The sequence below is a fragment of the Anomaloglossus baeobatrachus genome, chromosome 2, assembly GCF_048569485.1.
Source record: "Anomaloglossus baeobatrachus isolate aAnoBae1 chromosome 2, aAnoBae1.hap1, whole genome shotgun sequence".
Classification (NCBI taxonomy): domain Eukaryota; kingdom Metazoa; phylum Chordata; class Amphibia; order Anura; family Aromobatidae; genus Anomaloglossus; species Anomaloglossus baeobatrachus.
The window spans coordinates 470,225,121-470,243,962 of NC_134354.1; the positions used below are offsets into that span (position 1 = coordinate 470,225,121).

Sequence of the window (18,842 nt, forward strand, 5' to 3'; positions counted from 1 at the left end):
CAGTTCCACCATACTGTGCAGGGCTGATGGAGACTTCAGAGCTGGGAGAAATCAAGTGTGATTGGGATGACAACTCAGAGGACTGGTGTTTTTTGGATGCGGTACTTGAAGTGGCTGAGAGGGCACTTGTTGGACCACTTGAGATCCATTCAAGCATTTTCCTTTTTTGCCCATCATCTACCTTTCTTCCTGTTGTTCGTGTCCGTAAAAAAGGGAGCACATCGGATTGTCCACGGTAAGTAGTAGACATCTTACTTTTGCTGGTAGATGGTCTATCTTCAGCAGATGATAATGGAGCTTTGCCACCTTCCCCACGGACAAAACCTTTTTTGCCTTTTCCACCACGCCTCTTCCCCTTTCCACCAGCATCTGTCATTTTGCCACTCATGTTGATTGCGACAAGATTGTGGACTGAAAATGTGGTAGTAAAAATTGAGAGGTGGTGAAGATTGCAGTGGTGGTCTAGCTTTATTAACAGCAGAATAATAAAGAATAAATATCCCTGACAATGCAACTTAGTTATAATTAGTTGGAGTGTGCAACGCAGGCAGACGCGCTCTGCAAATGTCTTTGCACTAGTGGGACTATAGCAAAGTCCAATAGCCACGTATAGGATGCCACTAGGTACACTGAGTGTTTGCTAGTATAATGGCTTGGTTAGAATGAGTTGTAGTGTGCAACGCAGGCAGACGCGCTCTGCAAATGTCTTTGCACTAGTGGGACTATAGCAAAGTCCAATAGCCACGTATAGGATGCCACTAGGTACACTGAGTGTTTGCTAGTATAATGGCTTGGTTAGAATGAGTTGTAGTGTGCAACGCAGGCAGACGCGCTCTGCAAATGTCTTTGCACTAGTGGGACTATAGCAAAGTCCAATAGCCACGTATAGGATGCCACTAGGTACACTGAGTGTTTGCTAGTATAATGGCTTGGTTAGAATGAGTTGTAGTGTGCAACGCAGGCAGACGCGCTCTGCAAATGTCTTTGCACTAGTGGGACTATAGCAAAGTCCAATAGCCACGTATAGGATGCCACTAGGTACACTGAGTGTTTGCTAGTATAATGGCTTGGTTAGAATGAGTTGTAGTGTGCAACGCAGGCAGACGCGCTCTGCAAATGTCTTTGCACTAGTGGGACTATAGCAAAGTCCAATAGCCACGTATAGGATGCCACTAGGTACACTGAGTGTTTGCTAGTATAATGGCTTGGTTAGAATGAGTTGTAGTGTGCAACGCAGGCAGACGCGCTCTGCAAATGTCTTTGCACTAGTGGGACTATAGCAAAGTCCAATAGCCACGTATAGGATGCCACTAGGTACACTGAGTGTTTGCTAGTATAATGGCTTGGTTAGAATGAGTTGTAGTGTGCAACGCAGGCAGACGCGCTCTGCAAATGTCTTTGCACTAGTGGGACTATAGCAAAGTCCAATAGCCACGTATAGGATGCCACTAGGTACACTGAGTGTTTGCTAGTATAATGGCTTGGTTAGAATGAGTTGTAGTGTGCAACGCAGGCAGACGCGCTCTGCAAATGTCTTTGCACTAGTGGGACTATAGCAAAGTCCAATAGCCACGTATAGGATGCCACTAGGTACACTGAGTGTTTGCTAGTATAATGGCTTGGTTAGAATGAGTTGTAGTGTGCAACGCAGGCAGACGCGCTCTGCAAATGTCTTTGCACTAGTGGGACTATAGCAAAGTCCAATAGCCACGTATAGGATGCCACTAGGTACACTGAGTGTTTGCTAGTATAATGGCTTGGTTAGAATGAGTTGTAGTGTGCAACGCAGGCAGACGCGCTCTGCAAATGTCTTTGCACTAGTGGGACTATAGCAAAGTCCAATAGCCACGTATAGGATGCCACTAGGTACACTGAGTGTTTGCTAGTATAATGGCTTGGTTAGAATGAGTTGTAGTGTGCAACGCAGGCAGACGCGCTCTGCAAATGTCTTTGCACTAGTGGGACTATAGCAAAGTCCAATAGCCACGTATAGGATGCCACTAGGTACACTGAGTGTTTGCTAGTATAATGGCTTGGTTAGAATGAGTTGTAGTGTGCAACGCAGGCAGACGCGCTCTGCAAATGTCTTTGCACTAGTGGGACTATAGCAAAGTCCAATAGCCACGTATAGGATGCCACTAGGTACACTGAGTGTTTGCTAGTATAATGGCTTGGTTAGAATGAGTTGTAGTGTGCAACGCAGGCAGACGCGCTCTGCAAATGTCTTTGCACTAGTGGGACTATAGCAAAGTCCAATAGCCACGTATAGGATGCCACTAGGTACACTGAGTGTTTGCTAGTATAATGGCTTGGTTAGAATGAGTTGTAGTGTGCAACGCAGGCAGACGCGCTCTGCAAATGTCTTTGCACTAGTGGGACTATAGCAAAGTCCAATAGCCACGTATAGGATGCCACTAGGTACACTGAGTGTTTGCTAGTATAATGGCTTGGTTAGAATGAGTTGTAGTGTGCAACGCAGGCAGACGCGCTCTGCAAATGTCTTTGCACTAGTGGGACTATAGCAAAGTCCAATAGCCACGTATAGGATGCCACTAGGTACACTGAGTGTTTGCTAGTATAATGGCTTGGTTAGAATGAGTTGTAGTGTGCAACGCAGGCAGACGCGCTCTGCAAATGTCTTTGCACTAGTGGGACTATAGCAAAGTCCAATAGCCACGTATAGGATGCCACTAGGTACACTGAGTGTTTGCTAGTATAATGGCTTGGTTAGAATGAGTTGTAGTGTGCAACGCAGGCAGACGCGCTCTGCAAATGTCTTTGCACTAGTGGGACTATAGCAAAGTCCAATAGCCACGTATAGGATGCCACTAGGTACACTGAGTGTTTGCTAGTATAATGGCTTGGTTAGAATGAGTTGTAGTGTGCAACGCAGGCAGACGCGCTCTGCAAATGTCTTTGCACTAGTGGGACTATAGCAAAGTCCAATAGCCACGTATAGGATGCCACTAGGTACACTGAGTGTTTGCTAGTATAATGGCTTGGTTAGAATGAGTTGTAGTGTGCAACGCAGGCAGACGCGCTCTGCAAATGTCTTTGCACTAGTGGGACTATAGCAAAGTCCAATAGCCACGTATAGGATGCCACTAGGTACACTGAGTGTTTGCTAGTATAATGGCTTGGTTAGAATGAGTTGTAGTGTGCAACGCAGGCAGACGCGCTCTGCAAATGTCTTTGCACTAGTGGGACTATAGCAAAGTCCAATAGCCACGTATAGGATGCCACTAGGTACACTGAGTGTTTGCTAGTATAATGGCTTGGTTAGAATGAGTTGTAGTGTGCAACGCAGGCAGACGCGCTCTGCAAATGTCTTTGCACTAGTGGGACTATAGCAAAGTCCAATAGCCACGTATAGGATGCCACTAGGTACACTGAGTGTTTGCTAGTATAATGGCTTGGTTAGAATGAGTTGTAGTGTGCAACGCAGGCAGACGCGCTCTGCAAATGTCTTTGCACTAGTGGGACTATAGCAAAGTCCAATAGCCACGTATAGGATGCCACTAGGTACACTGAGTGTTTGCTAGTATAATGGCTTGGTTAGAATGAGTTGTAGTGTGCAACGCAGGCAGACGCGCTCTGCAAATGTCTTTGCACTAGTGGGACTATAGCAAAGTCCAATAGCCACGTATAGGATGCCACTAGGTACACTGAGTGTTTGCTAGTATAATGGCTTGGTTAGAATGAGTTGTAGTGTGCAACGCAGGCAGACGCGCTCTGCAAATGTCTTTGCACTAGTGGGACTATAGCAAAGTCCAATAGCCACGTATAGGATGCCACTAGGTACACTGAGTGTTTGCTAGTATAATGGCTTGGTTAGAATGAGTTGTAGTGTGCAACGCAGGCAGACGCGCTCTGCAAATGTCTTTGCACTAGTGGGACTATAGCAAAGTCCAATAGCCACGTATAGGATGCCACTAGGTACACTGAGTGTTTGCTAGTATAATGGCTTGGTTAGAATGAGTTGTAGTGTGCAACGCAGGCAGACGCGCTCTGCAAATGTCTTTGCACTAGTGGGACTATAGCAAAGTCCAATAGCCACGTATAGGATGCCACTAGGTACACTGAGTGTTTGCTAGTATAATGGCTTGGTTAGAATGAGTTGTAGTGTGCAACGCAGGCAGACGCGCTCTGCAAATGTCTTTGCACTAGTGGGACTATAGCAAAGTCCAATAGCCACGTATAGGATGCCACTAGGTACACTGAGTGTTTGCTAGTATAATGGCTTGGTTAGAATGAGTTGTAGTGTGCAACGCAGGCAGACGCGCTCTGCAAATGTCTTTGCACTAGTGGGACTATAGCAAAGTCCAATAGCCACGTATAGGATGCCACTAGGTACACTGAGTGTTTGCTAGTATAATGGCTTGGTTAGAATGAGTTGTAGTGTGCAACGCAGGCAGACGCGCTCTGCAAATGTCTTTGCACTAGTGGGACTATAGCAAAGTCCAATAGCCACGTATAGGATGCCACTAGGTACACTGAGTGTTTGCTAGTATAATGGCTTGGTTAGAATGAGTTGTAGTGTGCAACGCAGGCAGACGCGCTCTGCAAATGTCTTTGCACTAGTGGGACTATAGCAAAGTCCAATAGCCACGTATAGGATGCCACTAGGTACACTGAGTGTTTGCTAGTATAATGGCTTGGTTAGAATGAGTTGTAGTGTGCAACGCAGGCAGACGCGCTCTGCAAATGTCTTTGCACTAGTGGGACTATAGCAAAGTCCAATAGCCACGTATAGGATGCCACTAGGTACACTGAGTGTTTGCTAGTATAATGGCTTGGTTAGAATGAGTTGTAGTGTGCAACGCAGGCAGACGCGCTCTGCAAATGTCTTTGCACTAGTGGGACTATAGCAAAGTCCAATAGCCACGTATAGGATGCCACTAGGTACACTGAGTGTTTGCTAGTATAATGGCTTGGTTAGAATGAGTTGTAGTGTGCAACGCAGGCAGACGCGCTCTGCAAATGTCTTTGCACTAGTGGGACTATAGCAAAGTCCAATAGCCACGTATAGGATGCCACTAGGTACACTGAGTGTTTGCTAGTATAATGGCTTGGTTAGAATGAGTTGTAGTGTGCAACGCAGGCAGACGCGCTCTGCAAATGTCTTTGCACTAGTGGGACTATAGCAAAGTCCAATAGCCACGTATAGGATGCCACTAGGTACACTGAGTGTTTGCTAGTATAATGGCTTGGTTAGAATGAGTTGTAGTGTGCAACGCAGGCAGACGCGCTCTGCAAATGTCTTTGCACTAGTGGGACTATAGCAAAGTCCAATAGCCACGTATAGGATGCCACTAGGTACACTGAGTGTTTGCTAGTATAATGGCTTGGTTAGAATGAGTTGTAGTGTGCAACGCAGGCAGACGCGCTCTGCAAATGTCTTTGCACTAGTGGGACTATAGCAAAGTCCAATAGCCACGTATAGGATGCCACTAGGTACACTGAGTGTTTGCTAGTATAATGGCTTGGTTAGAATGAGTTGTAGTGTGCAACGCAGGCAGACGCGCTCTGCAAATGTCTTTGCACTAGTGGGACTATAGCAAAGTCCAATAGCCACGTATAGGATGCCACTAGGTACACTGAGTGTTTGCTAGTATAATGGCTTGGTTAGAATGAGTTGTAGTGTGCAACGCAGGCAGACGCGCTCTGCAAATGTCTTTGCACTAGTGGGACTATAGCAAAGTCCAATAGCCACGTATAGGATGCCACTAGGTACACTGAGTGTTTGCTAGTATAATGGCTTGGTTAGAATGAGTTGTAGTGTGCAACGCAGGCAGACGCGCTCTGCAAATGTCTTTGCACTAGTGGGACTATAGCAAAGTCCAATAGCCACGTATAGGATGCCACTAGGTACACTGAGTGTTTGCTAGTATAATGGCTTGGTTAGAATGAGTTGTAGTGTGCAACGCAGGCAGACGCGCTCTGCAAATGTCTTTGCACTAGTGGGACTATAGCAAAGTCCAATAGCCACGTATAGGATGCCACTAGGTACACTGAGTGTTTGCTAGTATAATGGCTTGGTTAGAATGAGTTGTAGTGTGCAACGCAGGCAGACGCGCTCTGCAAATGTCTTTGCACTAGTGGGACTATAGCAAAGTCCAATAGCCACGTATAGGATGCCACTAGGTACACTGAGTGTTTGCTAGTATAATGGCTTGGTTAGAATGAGTTGTAGTGTGCAACGCAGGCAGACGCGCTCTGCAAATGTCTTTGCACTAGTGGGACTATAGCAAAGTCCAATAGCCACGTATAGGATGCCACTAGGTACACTGAGTGTTTGCTAGTATAATGGCTTGGTTAGAATGAGTTGTAGTGTGCAACGCAGGCAGACGCGCTCTGCAAATGTCTTTGCACTAGTGGGACTATAGCAAAGTCCAATAGCCACGTATAGGATGCCACTAGGTACACTGAGTGTTTGCTAGTATAATGGCTTGGTTAGAATGAGTTGTAGTGTGCAACGCAGGCAGACGCGCTCTGCAAATGTCTTTGCACTAGTGGGACTATAGCAAAGTCCAATAGCCACGTATAGGATGCCACTAGGTACACTGAGTGTTTGCTAGTATAATGGCTTGGTTAGAATGAGTTGTAGTGTGCAACGCAGGCAGACGCGCTCTGCAAATGTCTTTGCACTAGTGGGACTATAGCAAAGTCCAATAGCCACGTATAGGATGCCACTAGGTACACTGAGTGTTTGCTAGTATAATGGCTTGGTTAGAATGAGTTGTAGTGTGCAACGCAGGCAGACGCGCTCTGCAAATGTCTTTGCACTAGTGGGACTATAGCAAAGTCCAATAGCCACGTATAGGATGCCACTAGGTACACTGAGTGTTTGCTAGTATAATGGCTTGGTTAGAATGAGTTGTAGTGTGCAACGCAGGCAGACGCGCTCTGCAAATGTCTTTGCACTAGTGGGACTATAGCAAAGTCCAATAGCCACGTATAGGATGCCACTAGGTACACTGAGTGTTTGCTAGTATAATGGCTTGGTTAGAATGAGTTGTAGTGTGCAACGCAGGCAGACGCGCTCTGCAAATGTCTTTGCACTAGTGGGACTATAGCAAAGTCCAATAGCCACGTATAGGATGCCACTAGGTACACTGAGTGTTTGCTAGTATAATGGCTTGGTTAGAATGAGTTGTAGTGTGCAACGCAGGCAGACGCGCTCTGCAAATGTCTTTGCACTAGTGGGACTATAGCAAAGTCCAATAGCCACGTATAGGATGCCACTAGGTACACTGAGTGTTTGCTAGTATAATGGCTTGGTTAGAATGAGTTGTAGTGTGCAACGCAGGCAGACGCGCTCTGCAAATGTCTTTGCACTAGTGGGACTATAGCAAAGTCCAATAGCCACGTATAGGATGCCACTAGGTACACTGAGTGTTTGCTAGTATAATGGCTTGGTTAGAATGAGTTGTAGTGTGCAACGCAGGCAGACGCGCTCTGCAAATGTCTTTGCACTAGTGGGACTATAGCAAAGTCCAATAGCCACGTATAGGATGCCACTAGGTACACTGAGTGTTTGCTAGTATAATGGCTTGGTTAGAATGAGTTGTAGTGTGCAACGCAGGCAGACGCGCTCTGCAAATGTCTTTGCACTAGTGGGACTATAGCAAAGTCCAATAGCCACGTATAGGATGCCACTAGGTACACTGAGTGTTTGCTAGTATAATGGCTTAGTTATCAGTTGGAGTGTGCAGAGGACAAGAGGGTACAGTGGCAGGATTGTGGTGCTCTGGGTAGAGGAATGGAAGACTGCCTTTCTATTCCCTCCTAATGGTGAAATGCAGGTAGGAAATCCCTGACCTGGGCTACACAGACGCTGTTGCTGTTTGCAGGACCTGTCACCTATGGCTCTCTGACCCTGCCGGTTGGAGCCCTTAAAAGGACTGCTATAAAGTGCTCTCCCTAAGCTGTCTAACGCTGTGTATGCAGCGCATACAGCTGTATCGGCTATAGGACTCAGGAAGACGGAGCTGCGACAGTGATGTCTGACACCAAAGACGCAGAAGGCAGATAATGGCGTCCGTGAAGAAAATGTCCGGTTTTATAATGCAGGGACATGTGACATGCAGATCCTATCACACATGCCGTTGCTTCTCTGGCTCAAAGTCCACTTAGCTGTGTGTGTGTCTGGGATTGGCTGACATGCTGGCCCGCCCCACAAGACGCGCGCGCTTAGGGAAGGAAGACAAGAAAAAAAAAAAAAAAAAATGGCGATCGCCATTATAGAAACAGCAGTGATCTGAAGGCGCTGTTCACGCACACTATACACTGAAATGTGATAATAGTTTGATTCACAGAGTGACTTACACTATTACAGCAGAAACCAAGCTATGATTTAGCTGTTTTTTGGCTGCTAGAACCGTTCTCGAACGTTTCTAGAACTACCGAGCTTTTGCAAAAAGCTCGAGTTCTAGTTCGATCTAGAACATGCCCCAAAATCACTCGAGCCGCGAACTGGAGAACCACGAACCACGAACCGCGCTCAACTCTATTCTTGAGACATTAAAAAATGTCTTAAAGAAGTGGACAAATATCTCAATGATAAGAAACAGTACATCTGTGACCACTTCCGTTCACTCCCAGCTTTGTTTTCTGGATGAATGGACCCCATCAATATCAATACTGCTACCAATTTTACTTGGGTTGATCATTTAGCTGATTAGTTTAATAGAAATTAGGCTGAAAACCCCTTTAATGTTAAAATCACACATCTTTAATACTTTCTTCAGCTAAAAAATGAAACTTCAATGGAGCAAGTGTATTTCCATTACTGCTATGTAATAAGAAATCCATTCCCTAGAGGAATTTACTGGAATAATGAAGCTGAAAACAATTGCATGCATTGCTATTTTTTATTTTTCTTCACTCAGATGAGTTCATCTTACCGCGCTTGGAGACTTATGAAAGAGATTGGCTTTCCTGGTGATGTCCCAAGGATTTCCTGAACCCACATTTCTCCGCTGAAACATGGATCTATCAATATAACTGGCCGCTGCCAAGAAAAGTAAAGTATAGCTGCATTCTCCATCTGCTGAGGAGTCCAGTCTGTAGGAGAAAAACATTTGTATTGAGCTGATGTCCGATAACAGGTTTTCTGCCTATATTCTAGCTCAACAGCAAGGTCACCACCTGTCTAATAACAAGGTGAGCCAAGCACAATAACTATATGCAGGCAACTAATTGAATTAACTTCACCCCACAGAACACTAACCATTTTATTAAGAGACTATATATGGATAAACTATAAATAAGACTATAAATAATAATTAAAAAAACAATATTGAGATAATTCTTCACTTACAATAAAGCACAACTATTAAAATAATGCAAGAATAATACAAATAATTAAAACAAACCGAGTGAAATTATTTGTTAATAAAAAATCTACCCATTATACTTCATATATTTTTTTTTTTTACTGGGCTGTCGTCTTTCTTTAATCATATTTTTGATTGTAGTTATAAAACCCAGAGCTCATAGTCCTCATAGACCTGCTGGAAATTTCAGAATAAGTCTTTATGCACAACAAACTAGACTTAAGTAGTTTGCAATATTTTCTGTAGTTTGGACTCTTGTTGAAAAAACTTTTATACAAATTGTGAACACTTGATAACCTTACATCTTCAAATACAAGTGTATCTCGATAATTTAAAATATCATGAAAATTTATTTCAGTAATTCAGTAGGAAAAGTGAAACACTTATACACTCCCTGGCAGAAGTTCTGTTGCTGATCCATGTTATGTAAATAAAAGCTTATAACCTGACTTTAAATTTATCCATTGGTTTTATAAATTACTCTTTTGAAAGCTGAAACCCTCCCAAATTTGGTTTAGGTTATGAAAATAAATTTGCTAAAAAGCTGAAATATTGATAATTTAATTAACACAGAAAGGTCAGATTTTAGCAAGACAAAAGTTTTGTTGCTTTGTCATATAATGAACCCAATCCTAGTTTACATCCTTACCTGTGCTCACTAAATGATCGCTTAATTAGTGGGTGTGTATAAAAAGAAACTCAGTACTCCAGACCTTCACTTGAACTGCCCATATAAAGAAGAAAGGTCCACAGCACCTTGGTTAAAGATCATATGTGTCTGTACAACAGCACAATCAGCACCTTAGGAACGCATGTCCAAGTTCAAGGGATCATTTGAAGTAACATACCAACAAGTTGCAGTTCAAGTGAAGATAGCAATAGTAAGGATGACCGTTCCTCCGGGTGAAAAAACATACAATTCTTTCTTCCATCAGTTGTGTAACAGCAACGTTTCGACCTTATGGTCTTTGTCAAGCATACTTGTTTTTTAACCCGGAGGAAAGTTGTCATCCTTACTATTGCTTTCTTCAATGGAATTGCAACTTGACCTCTGACAACAGGCCAAAAATCCACCATGCGACCAAAGCCTTGATTATCAAGAGGCTGAAGACCATATCCACTGCAGAGATGGCTGGCACCTTTAATGTGTCTCAGTGTCAAATACAAAGAATTAAAGAAAGATTTGATGAGAGAGGAGATGTCTTTGACAAGCCCAGGTCCGGCAGATCCCACAAGGCAACTGCTTAGGAGGAACATTTGTTGGTTAGAAAATAAAAAAACAGCCCCTCTTCCACTGCAAACGAGCTCCAACAGGCCTGGTCACCTCAAGTCCCTGTGTCAACTAGAACAGTTTGTAGGATTCTGTCTCGAAATGGCCTCTATGGTCAAATCAGTGCCCAAAAGCCAGCACTAAACAAAAGGCAATTAAAAAAACGTGTGGTATTTGCCAAGTCCCACAGCCTGTTAAACAGATGGACGCTGGAAAAGTGGCAGAAGGTGGATTTCTCTGATGAATCTTCAGTTGAATTATACCACAGCCACCGCAAATACTGCATGAGACCTACTGGAGCCCGTATGGATCCAAAATACACCCAGAAAACAGTTAAATTTGGTGGTGGAAAGACCATGGTCTGGGGTTACATTCAGTATGGGGTTGTGCAAAACATTTGCAAGGTTGAAGGCAATATCAATAGCCTAAAATGTCAAGAAGTATTAGCTACCTCTTACATTCCCAATCATAAAAGGGGTCAAATTCTGCAGCAGGATGGTGCTCCATGTCATACATACATCTCTACAACAAAGTTCCTCCTGGCAAAGAAGATCAAGGTGCTCAAGGACTGGCCAGCACAGTCACCAGACATGAACATCATTGAGCATGTTTTGGGTAGGACGAAAGAGGAAGCTTGGAAGACAAAACCAAAAAATCTAGATGAACTCTGAGAGGCATGTAAGACTGCATTTTTTGTTATTCCTGATGACTTCATCAATAAATTGTATGAATCATTGTTGAAATACACTCAATACTTGGTTGGGGTTCCTTTTGTATGAATTACTGCATCAATGCTGTGTAGCATGGAGGTGATCAGCTTGTGACACTGCTGAGGTGTTATGGAAGCCCAGGTTGCTTTGATAGCAGCCTTCAGCTTTTTTGCATTGTTGGGTCTGGTGTCTCACATCTTCCTCTTGACAAAACCCCATAAATTCTCAATGGGGTTTAGGTTAGGTGAGTTTGCTGGCCAATCAAGCACAGAGATACTGTGGTTATTAAACCGGTTATTGGTACTTTTGGCAGTGTGGACAGATGCCAAGTCCAGCTGGAAAATGAAATTTCCATCTCCAAGAGGCTTGTTGGCAGAGGAAAGCATGAAATGCTCTAACATTTCCTGGTAGATGGCTGCGCTGACTTTGGTTTTAAAACACAGTGGACCTACACCTGCAGATGTCATGGCTTCCCAAACCATCATTGATGGTGGAAACTTCACACTAGATCTCAAACAGCTTGGAGTTTGGCCTCTCCACTCTTTCTCCAGACTCTGACCATGATTTCCAAATGAAATGCAAAATTTACTTTCATCTAAAAAGAACACTTTGCACGACTTAGCAACAGTCCAGTTCTTTTTCTTCTTGGCCCAGGTAAGATGCTACTGGCACTGTCTATTGGTCATGAGTGGCTTGACACAAGGAATGCGACAGTTGTAGCCCATGTCCTGGATATATCTGTGTGGTGGCTCTTGAAGCACTGACTCCAGTTGCAGTCCACTCCTTGTGAATCTCTCCAAAATTTTTAAATGGCCTTTTCTTACCAATCCTATCAAGGCTGCAGTTATCCTAGTTATTTGTGCACCTACTGTATTTCTACCACACTTTCACTCAACTTTCTACTAACATGCTTGGATACAGCACTCTGTGAACAGCAAGCTTCTTAAGCAATGACCTTTTGTAGCCCTCCTTGTAGAGTGTGTCATTGGCTACCTTCTGGACATCTGTCAAGTCAGCGGTCTTCCCCATGATTGTGTAGCCTACTGAACCAGACTAAGGGACCATTTTAAACACTTAGGAAGCCTTTGCAGGTGTTTTGTTCTAATTATTCTAATTTTCTGAGATGGTGACTTTTGGCCTTTCATTGGCTTTAAGCCATAATCATCAACATTAACAGAAATAAACACTTGAAATAGATCACTCTGTTTGTAATGACTCTATATAATATGCATTTCCCTTTTTGTATTGAAATAAATTAACTTTTTGACGATATTCAGATTTATGGAGTTAAATGTCAGAAATGTACAAAAGTGGAGTTAATACCACTAGGCTTTGGAACATTAAGCCATAAACAATGACCATTTATGAAGAAACAGTGCATAGTGCTCAATTCAATGGATAGTGGCTTTACCTTTCATTGCCCATTTTTGAATGTAATCAGCTGGCACAATTCTCATTAGTAGAGCCTTTAAAAAGTCCATGTAAAGCTCATCTGTAACGATGGGTGAACACTGCCTGTTTAATGACAATTCATCTGAACAGATTTCTGCTTGGTCTGGATACTTGTTACCATTCACAATACTGATATTATGTTCTCCTGTGGAATAAAAATAATATCTACATTAGAAGAAAAATATCTAAAGTAAGAAACAGAAAATACTTTTAGCATACACCTATGGCATATATCAGATCGGGAGAAGTGTGCAGACACCAGACATGGATTGGGGACATTCGGCACCGGGCTGCTCCAGCTCATAGACCCCATGGCAGTCATTTGGCTTGCCATTATTGGTGGTATGCCACTGGTCTGAACATAGGCCAAGAATACTGCAGAAAGTCATTGCAGATCTGAGGACTACGTGACTCTCTAGAAAGAATGTTAAAATTATAATGGCCTAATGTTTTGAGTGATTAGCAATTAACTGCACCTATCCAGTAACTATAGCATCCTTTCTTTGTTCCAAATTCTTATGTTGCTTTACATAAACAATAAATTAAACAGGAAAAAACATATTAAAGGAATACCCCAGATCTGATCTTCCTTAGTTTTGTTCTTGAATTGGAATATCATAATTTGTGGGTTTCAAAATGGCCAGGTTTTAAGTAGTAACATAATTTTACAAAGCTCTATCATGAGATTCTTATGCTTTATGTGTCTATATGTGGACACCTAGTGATTGTGATGTGATTTTCATAAACATGTTGTATCCTTGGTTACTTTCGGTCATTTGACATCCCAAACCAGGTATACAAGACAAGATCAGTCATCAGCAGCCGCATGGGCATTACCGATTATGTTACATAATGGCAGTGCTGCATCTAGGGCAGAGTAATATGTATTATACCTCATTACATTTTATAAAAAATGAAAGCTTTGCTAAACATGCATTTGTTTCATTTATCATAACAAAAAGTGCAAATAGCTTTGATTTCTAAAGATTATACTAATGCAGCAAAACCTACCTTCATTTTCTTGTTCTTCATCACTAGGACTGCTTTTTCGGTTATCAATTGAAGAACCAGATGTAGATATGACAGAGAACTCAATCACACGTCCTAAAAGCAATATACCACCAAACTGTAAGATTGGTATGTCATGAAGGTTTAACACATGTAAAGCATGTCAGGATAACAAAAGCTCCTTATTAGTTCCCAGAAGGAGGCCATTGGTTCTCTACTTTACTGTACCATAAATTGTGATACCATAAAGTTGTGAAACATCTGCAGGTTATCATGAGTGGCCTTAAAGACAGGTCACTGTCATACATTTTTGTCTCATTTATGTGCAGATTTTTTTATATAGTCTTTATGAAGAATCATATTATAAACCCTCTTCAGTATTGAGATATATATATATATATATATATATATATATATATATATATATATATATATATTTATGGCATGACTGGATATAGTCATTACCAGAAGAACATTTTCATAGTACTCTAAAGAAAATGTCCTGTGAAGAATTTGTAATTGTTTACCTTGTACCTTGACTATAATTATGTGTTTCTAATGTACTTAAAGGGAATTTGTAAGAAAGTTTTGCTATTTAATCTGAGAACAGCATGATATAGGGGTATAGATCTCGATTCTAGGAATGTGTCACTTATTAGGCTATGTGCTGTAGTTTCCGTACAATCAGTGTTTCATCTTCAGCAGGAGATTATCTCTACAGGCATGTCTTATCTGAAGACCAGTCCAGCTAATCTGTGTAACCCCACCCCACCACTTATTGGAAGCTTTCTGACAATACAGTGTACACTGGAAGCTGCCAATCAGGGTATGGGTGGGGTTATACAGAGCTCAGCATTCTGACCACTGATACATGTACAGCAGAGAAAAAGGGGATTCTATGAAAGCTACACTAAGCAGACCAGTAAGTTATACATCGCTGAAATCAGGCTCACTGTATAGATACAGCCCAGCACTAATATAAATTGTGGTAACAATTAAAATATAACCTTTATTGGTTCATAGTTAAAAATATTAAACCACACAACACATACGGTTGTACAAGCAGAGAGTTTAGGAGGCGTGTTGGAGAACACCTTCGGGATGTAGCCAATAAAAGAGACACCCCATTGGCCAAACACGTCGAAATGATGCACAATGGGAACATCATTGGCCTAACATTTATGGGTATTGATCTCATTAATCATCCAGCTCGGGGTGGGGATTGGGACCGTAGGATTCTCCAACGGGAATGCAGATGGATCTACACCCTTAGGACACAGACCCAATTAGGCCTGAATGAGATCCTCACTTTTGGATGCTTTTTATAGTTTGGCAGGGACAGCGAGGGACTCCTAGGGACAGCCACCGTGGAACGGGGGCACCCGGTACTTTAAGGTGTTGTTACACTCCGTCGGTAGGCAGGAGTCCGTTAGGGCTGTATTAGGGATCACTTAGCGGTTAGGGCCCCCTTTTGAGATCGTTGTCATTTTACTTTTTCATTCCTTAGTTTCTTCCCCCGTGCCCCCAGTCGAGGTACTTGCGTGGATGCCTGTCCTAATCCAATTCATTTGTCTACAATTTAGGTTCGTTGGTAGGACTACCTCTGTTGACGTATACAGCTTTCCTTCCTTTTGCTTGGGGCTGCAATATTTCAGCCCTGTTATCATATAGGCTTGCCAGCTAATGTCCTCCCACACCAGAAAAAATACCCCCCCCCCCCCTGCGGTTCCATCTAGGCCCCCTGGTTATCTATACTGTGTATGATTTAGCATTTGACATCAGTGATTAGCTTTATAGCTTGTTAACATTTGGCATGCGGCATCAGCCCTGGTCCTTATTGCTTATGGGGACCGTTTTACATGGTTATGGTCGCCTAATTCAATACAGTGTCACTTGTTCTGATACTGTGTTGATCAGCTTTTGGTGACATATTCAGCGTTGCCATGGTCACCGGATCACCTCTATGGGCCATGTGACCGGATGTGACGCTTCATGGTTGCCGTGTCACGTGCGCGGCCGCGCGACCGGATATGGCGCGGTCTGCGCACGTGATCTTCGGATGATGATCATCGCTTCCTTACTTATCATTTCACGTGCGCGGCCGCGTGACCGGATATGACGCGGTCAGCGCGCGTGACTTTCGGCTGATGTTTATTGCCACCATGGTCACCATGCCCGGATGAGACGCTTCATAGTTGTCGTGTCACGTGCGCGGCCGCGTGACCGGATATGACGCGGTCCGCGCACGTGATTTTCGGCTGAGGTTCATCGCTTCCGCAGTTATCATGTGGCGTGCGCGGCCGCGTGACCGGATATGACGTGGTCCGCGCACGTGACTTCCGGCTGACGTTTATCGCCACCTTAGTTACTATGTCACGTGCGCGGCCGCGTGACCGGATATGACGCGTTCCGCGCACGTGATCAATGGCTGTTGTCTATACCAGTACGTGGGATGGGACCTTGGCCACGCCCCTTAAGGCGTGTGTCTGAGGTGGGCGGTCCCCCAGGTTACGTGATTGGGGGAAAGCCATATTCCTGGCATGTGGGAATTGTGAATGGGAGGAACTTGGGAAATATACCTCCGCCCACACACCACAGGGGCGTATTTCCCTTGAGTAAAGGAACACCTTCATACATGTGGTAGATAATTATCATTAGCCTCATTGTGATTGGGAGGGCGTTCCTCTGCACACTCACAGGATATTTAAGGGTGGGAGTTTTGAAAGTCTGGTGCTGTATGCCAAGGCCCAGACATAACATGCTTGAAGTCTGTTTAACTGAAGGTAATTACGTTGCTTTTTGCTTTATACGTCCTTTTGCTATACACTGTACTTGAATAGCAACCTGACCCTTGTGTTTATCATTTGCAGCTCTCTTTTGACCATAGTCCCCTGAGGAATAAGCATATTATGAAACGCGTTGGGAGGTCTAGGAGCACATCAGGTCAGATGGTTGCCAATTGAGGGGTATTGTGAGGCTGTTGTGTTTGGCCCCCCCCTCTACATATTGGACAACTAAAATAATTTTTCTTCATACATCTTTTGTATTTTGTCTTTTGGACACTATAACTGTCTTGTGTGTATAATTCAGTAATTTTTACAACCTGGTTGGGGTTGTTTGTTTCTCTATCACCGTGGTGGGAGGTTACTCTATCCTCCCCCCCAGTGTGAGGTTTGTCCTTCCATGGTGATATTAGGAGCTTTTTACATTTGCTCCATTTTTACTTGGTTGTTCTACAACCGTATGTGTTGTGTGGTTTAATATTTTTAACTATGAACCAATAAAGGTTATATTTTAATTGTTACCACAATTTATATTAGTGCTGGGCTGTATCTATACATATATCGTGAAGCATATGACAAATTTTGGGAATCAGGCTCACTGCCTCTACATCATGCTGCTCTCAAAATACATAAAAAATACGTGCTGACATATTCTCTTTAGGCCCCCTTCACACGTCAGTGAAAAACACTGACGTTCTTCACTGACGTGTAAAACACGCACATGTCCCTCCATGTTCCGTGATTCACGGCACACGTGGGTTGTCCATGTGCAATCCGTGATCCGTGATTTCAAATGGACATTACTCACCTGCCTTTTCTACTGCTGTCCATGGTGCTGAACTCCTCGGCTCTGCTGCGTCCGCCCACCACTCTCTGCAGCTACTTCCGGGTTGGCTGTTCCTGCTTTCATGAATATTCATGAGTCGGGCAGGAGCTGCAGAGAGCGGAGGCTGCACAGCAAATCGCTGGAAAGGTTAGTTGAAAATGTTTATTATTTAATATGTCAGTGTTTTTCTGGTACGTGTTTCACGGATCACACACGGATCACACCATAGTGTGGTCCGTGGGTCATCAGTGATGCCAGAAAAAAATGGACTTGTCTCCGTGCAGAATCACGGACACGCGTGTACGCCTCATGGAGACACATTCAGTGAAAAATCACTGATGAGTGAGCAGACCTAATGATTATAATGTGTCTGCGTATGTCAGTGATTCTGGTACGTATAAAAAAAGCACATATGTACCAGAATCACTGAAGTGTGAAGGGGGCCTTAAAGAGGTTATCAGAATAAGGAAACCACTGACCATAAACCTCTAGGTGCCATACATAAATCCAAATTATTGCAGCTCTAGTGCTTGGGACAGTCCGTTTGCAGAGATAGTGAAGAGTAGAGATGAGCGAACAGGTCGTGGTTCGGCTCGAGTTCGGTTCCTCGAACAGAGGTCCCGTTCGAGTTCGGTTCGCCGAACGTTCGACGAACCGAAATCGAACCGCATAGGAAACAATGGCAGGCATTCACAAACACATAAAAACACCTAGAAAACACCCTCAAAGGTGTCCAAAAGGTGACAAACAACTCACAACACAACACAAACACATGGGAAAGTGACAAGGACATATACTCATGCGATAACAAAAGAGCTGGACAAGGAAAAAGAGGAGGAGACACAGATATAGGCATGGCACGCCCTTCTAAAATCATGTAAAACACCGCAAGGTGACTCCAAGCAGAATCTCCCTTTTTTCCAAAAATTGGGCCACACAGACACCCACCCCCTTCAGTGGCAGCACTTGTGCCCCAGTTGTATACTTCACAGGTACATTTGCATCAAGCACATTCAAAAATACGAAATCCTTAACCGTACCCAGGATGACACCGGGGTAGGTAGCAAAGTTTTTCCTGATCCCAGCTCTGTTCATCTTGGCTCCTTTTTAAAAACACTGTAAGCAAGGGTTACTCCAAGCGGAGTCTCCATTTTTTCCAAAAATTGGGCCCCACACACACCCACCCCTTCAGTGGCAGCAGTTGTGCCCCAGTTGTACACTTCACAGCTAGATTTGTATCAAGCAAATTCAAAAATACGCCATTCTTAACCGTCCCCAGGATGACACTGAGGTAGGTAGATAAAGTCTTTGCTGAACCATGACTTGTTCATCTTGGCTCCTTTTTAAAAATACTGTAAGCAAGGGTTACTCCAAGCGGAGTCTCCCTTTTTTCCAAAAATTGGGCCCCACACACACCCACCCCTTCAGTGGCAGCAGTTGTGCCCCAGTTGTACA

At 43.6% G+C, this 18,842-nt stretch overlaps 1 protein-coding gene across 1 annotated transcript in view; it reads right to left on the reverse strand.

Moving 5' to 3' along the window:
- LOC142291659 (uncharacterized) overlaps positions 1–18,842 on the reverse strand; it is a 1,021,181-nt gene that overhangs the window by 465,741 nt on the left and 536,598 nt on the right. The window contains exons 71-73 of the mRNA XM_075336344.1: positions 13,782–13,874; positions 12,730–12,915; positions 8,907–9,066 (exon numbers count right to left, since the gene is read on the reverse strand). Of these exons, the coding sequence (XP_075192459.1) occupies positions 8,907–9,066; positions 12,730–12,915; positions 13,782–13,874 (439 nt within the window). The remainder of the gene's footprint in view (positions 1–8,906; positions 9,067–12,729; positions 12,916–13,781; positions 13,875–18,842) is intronic.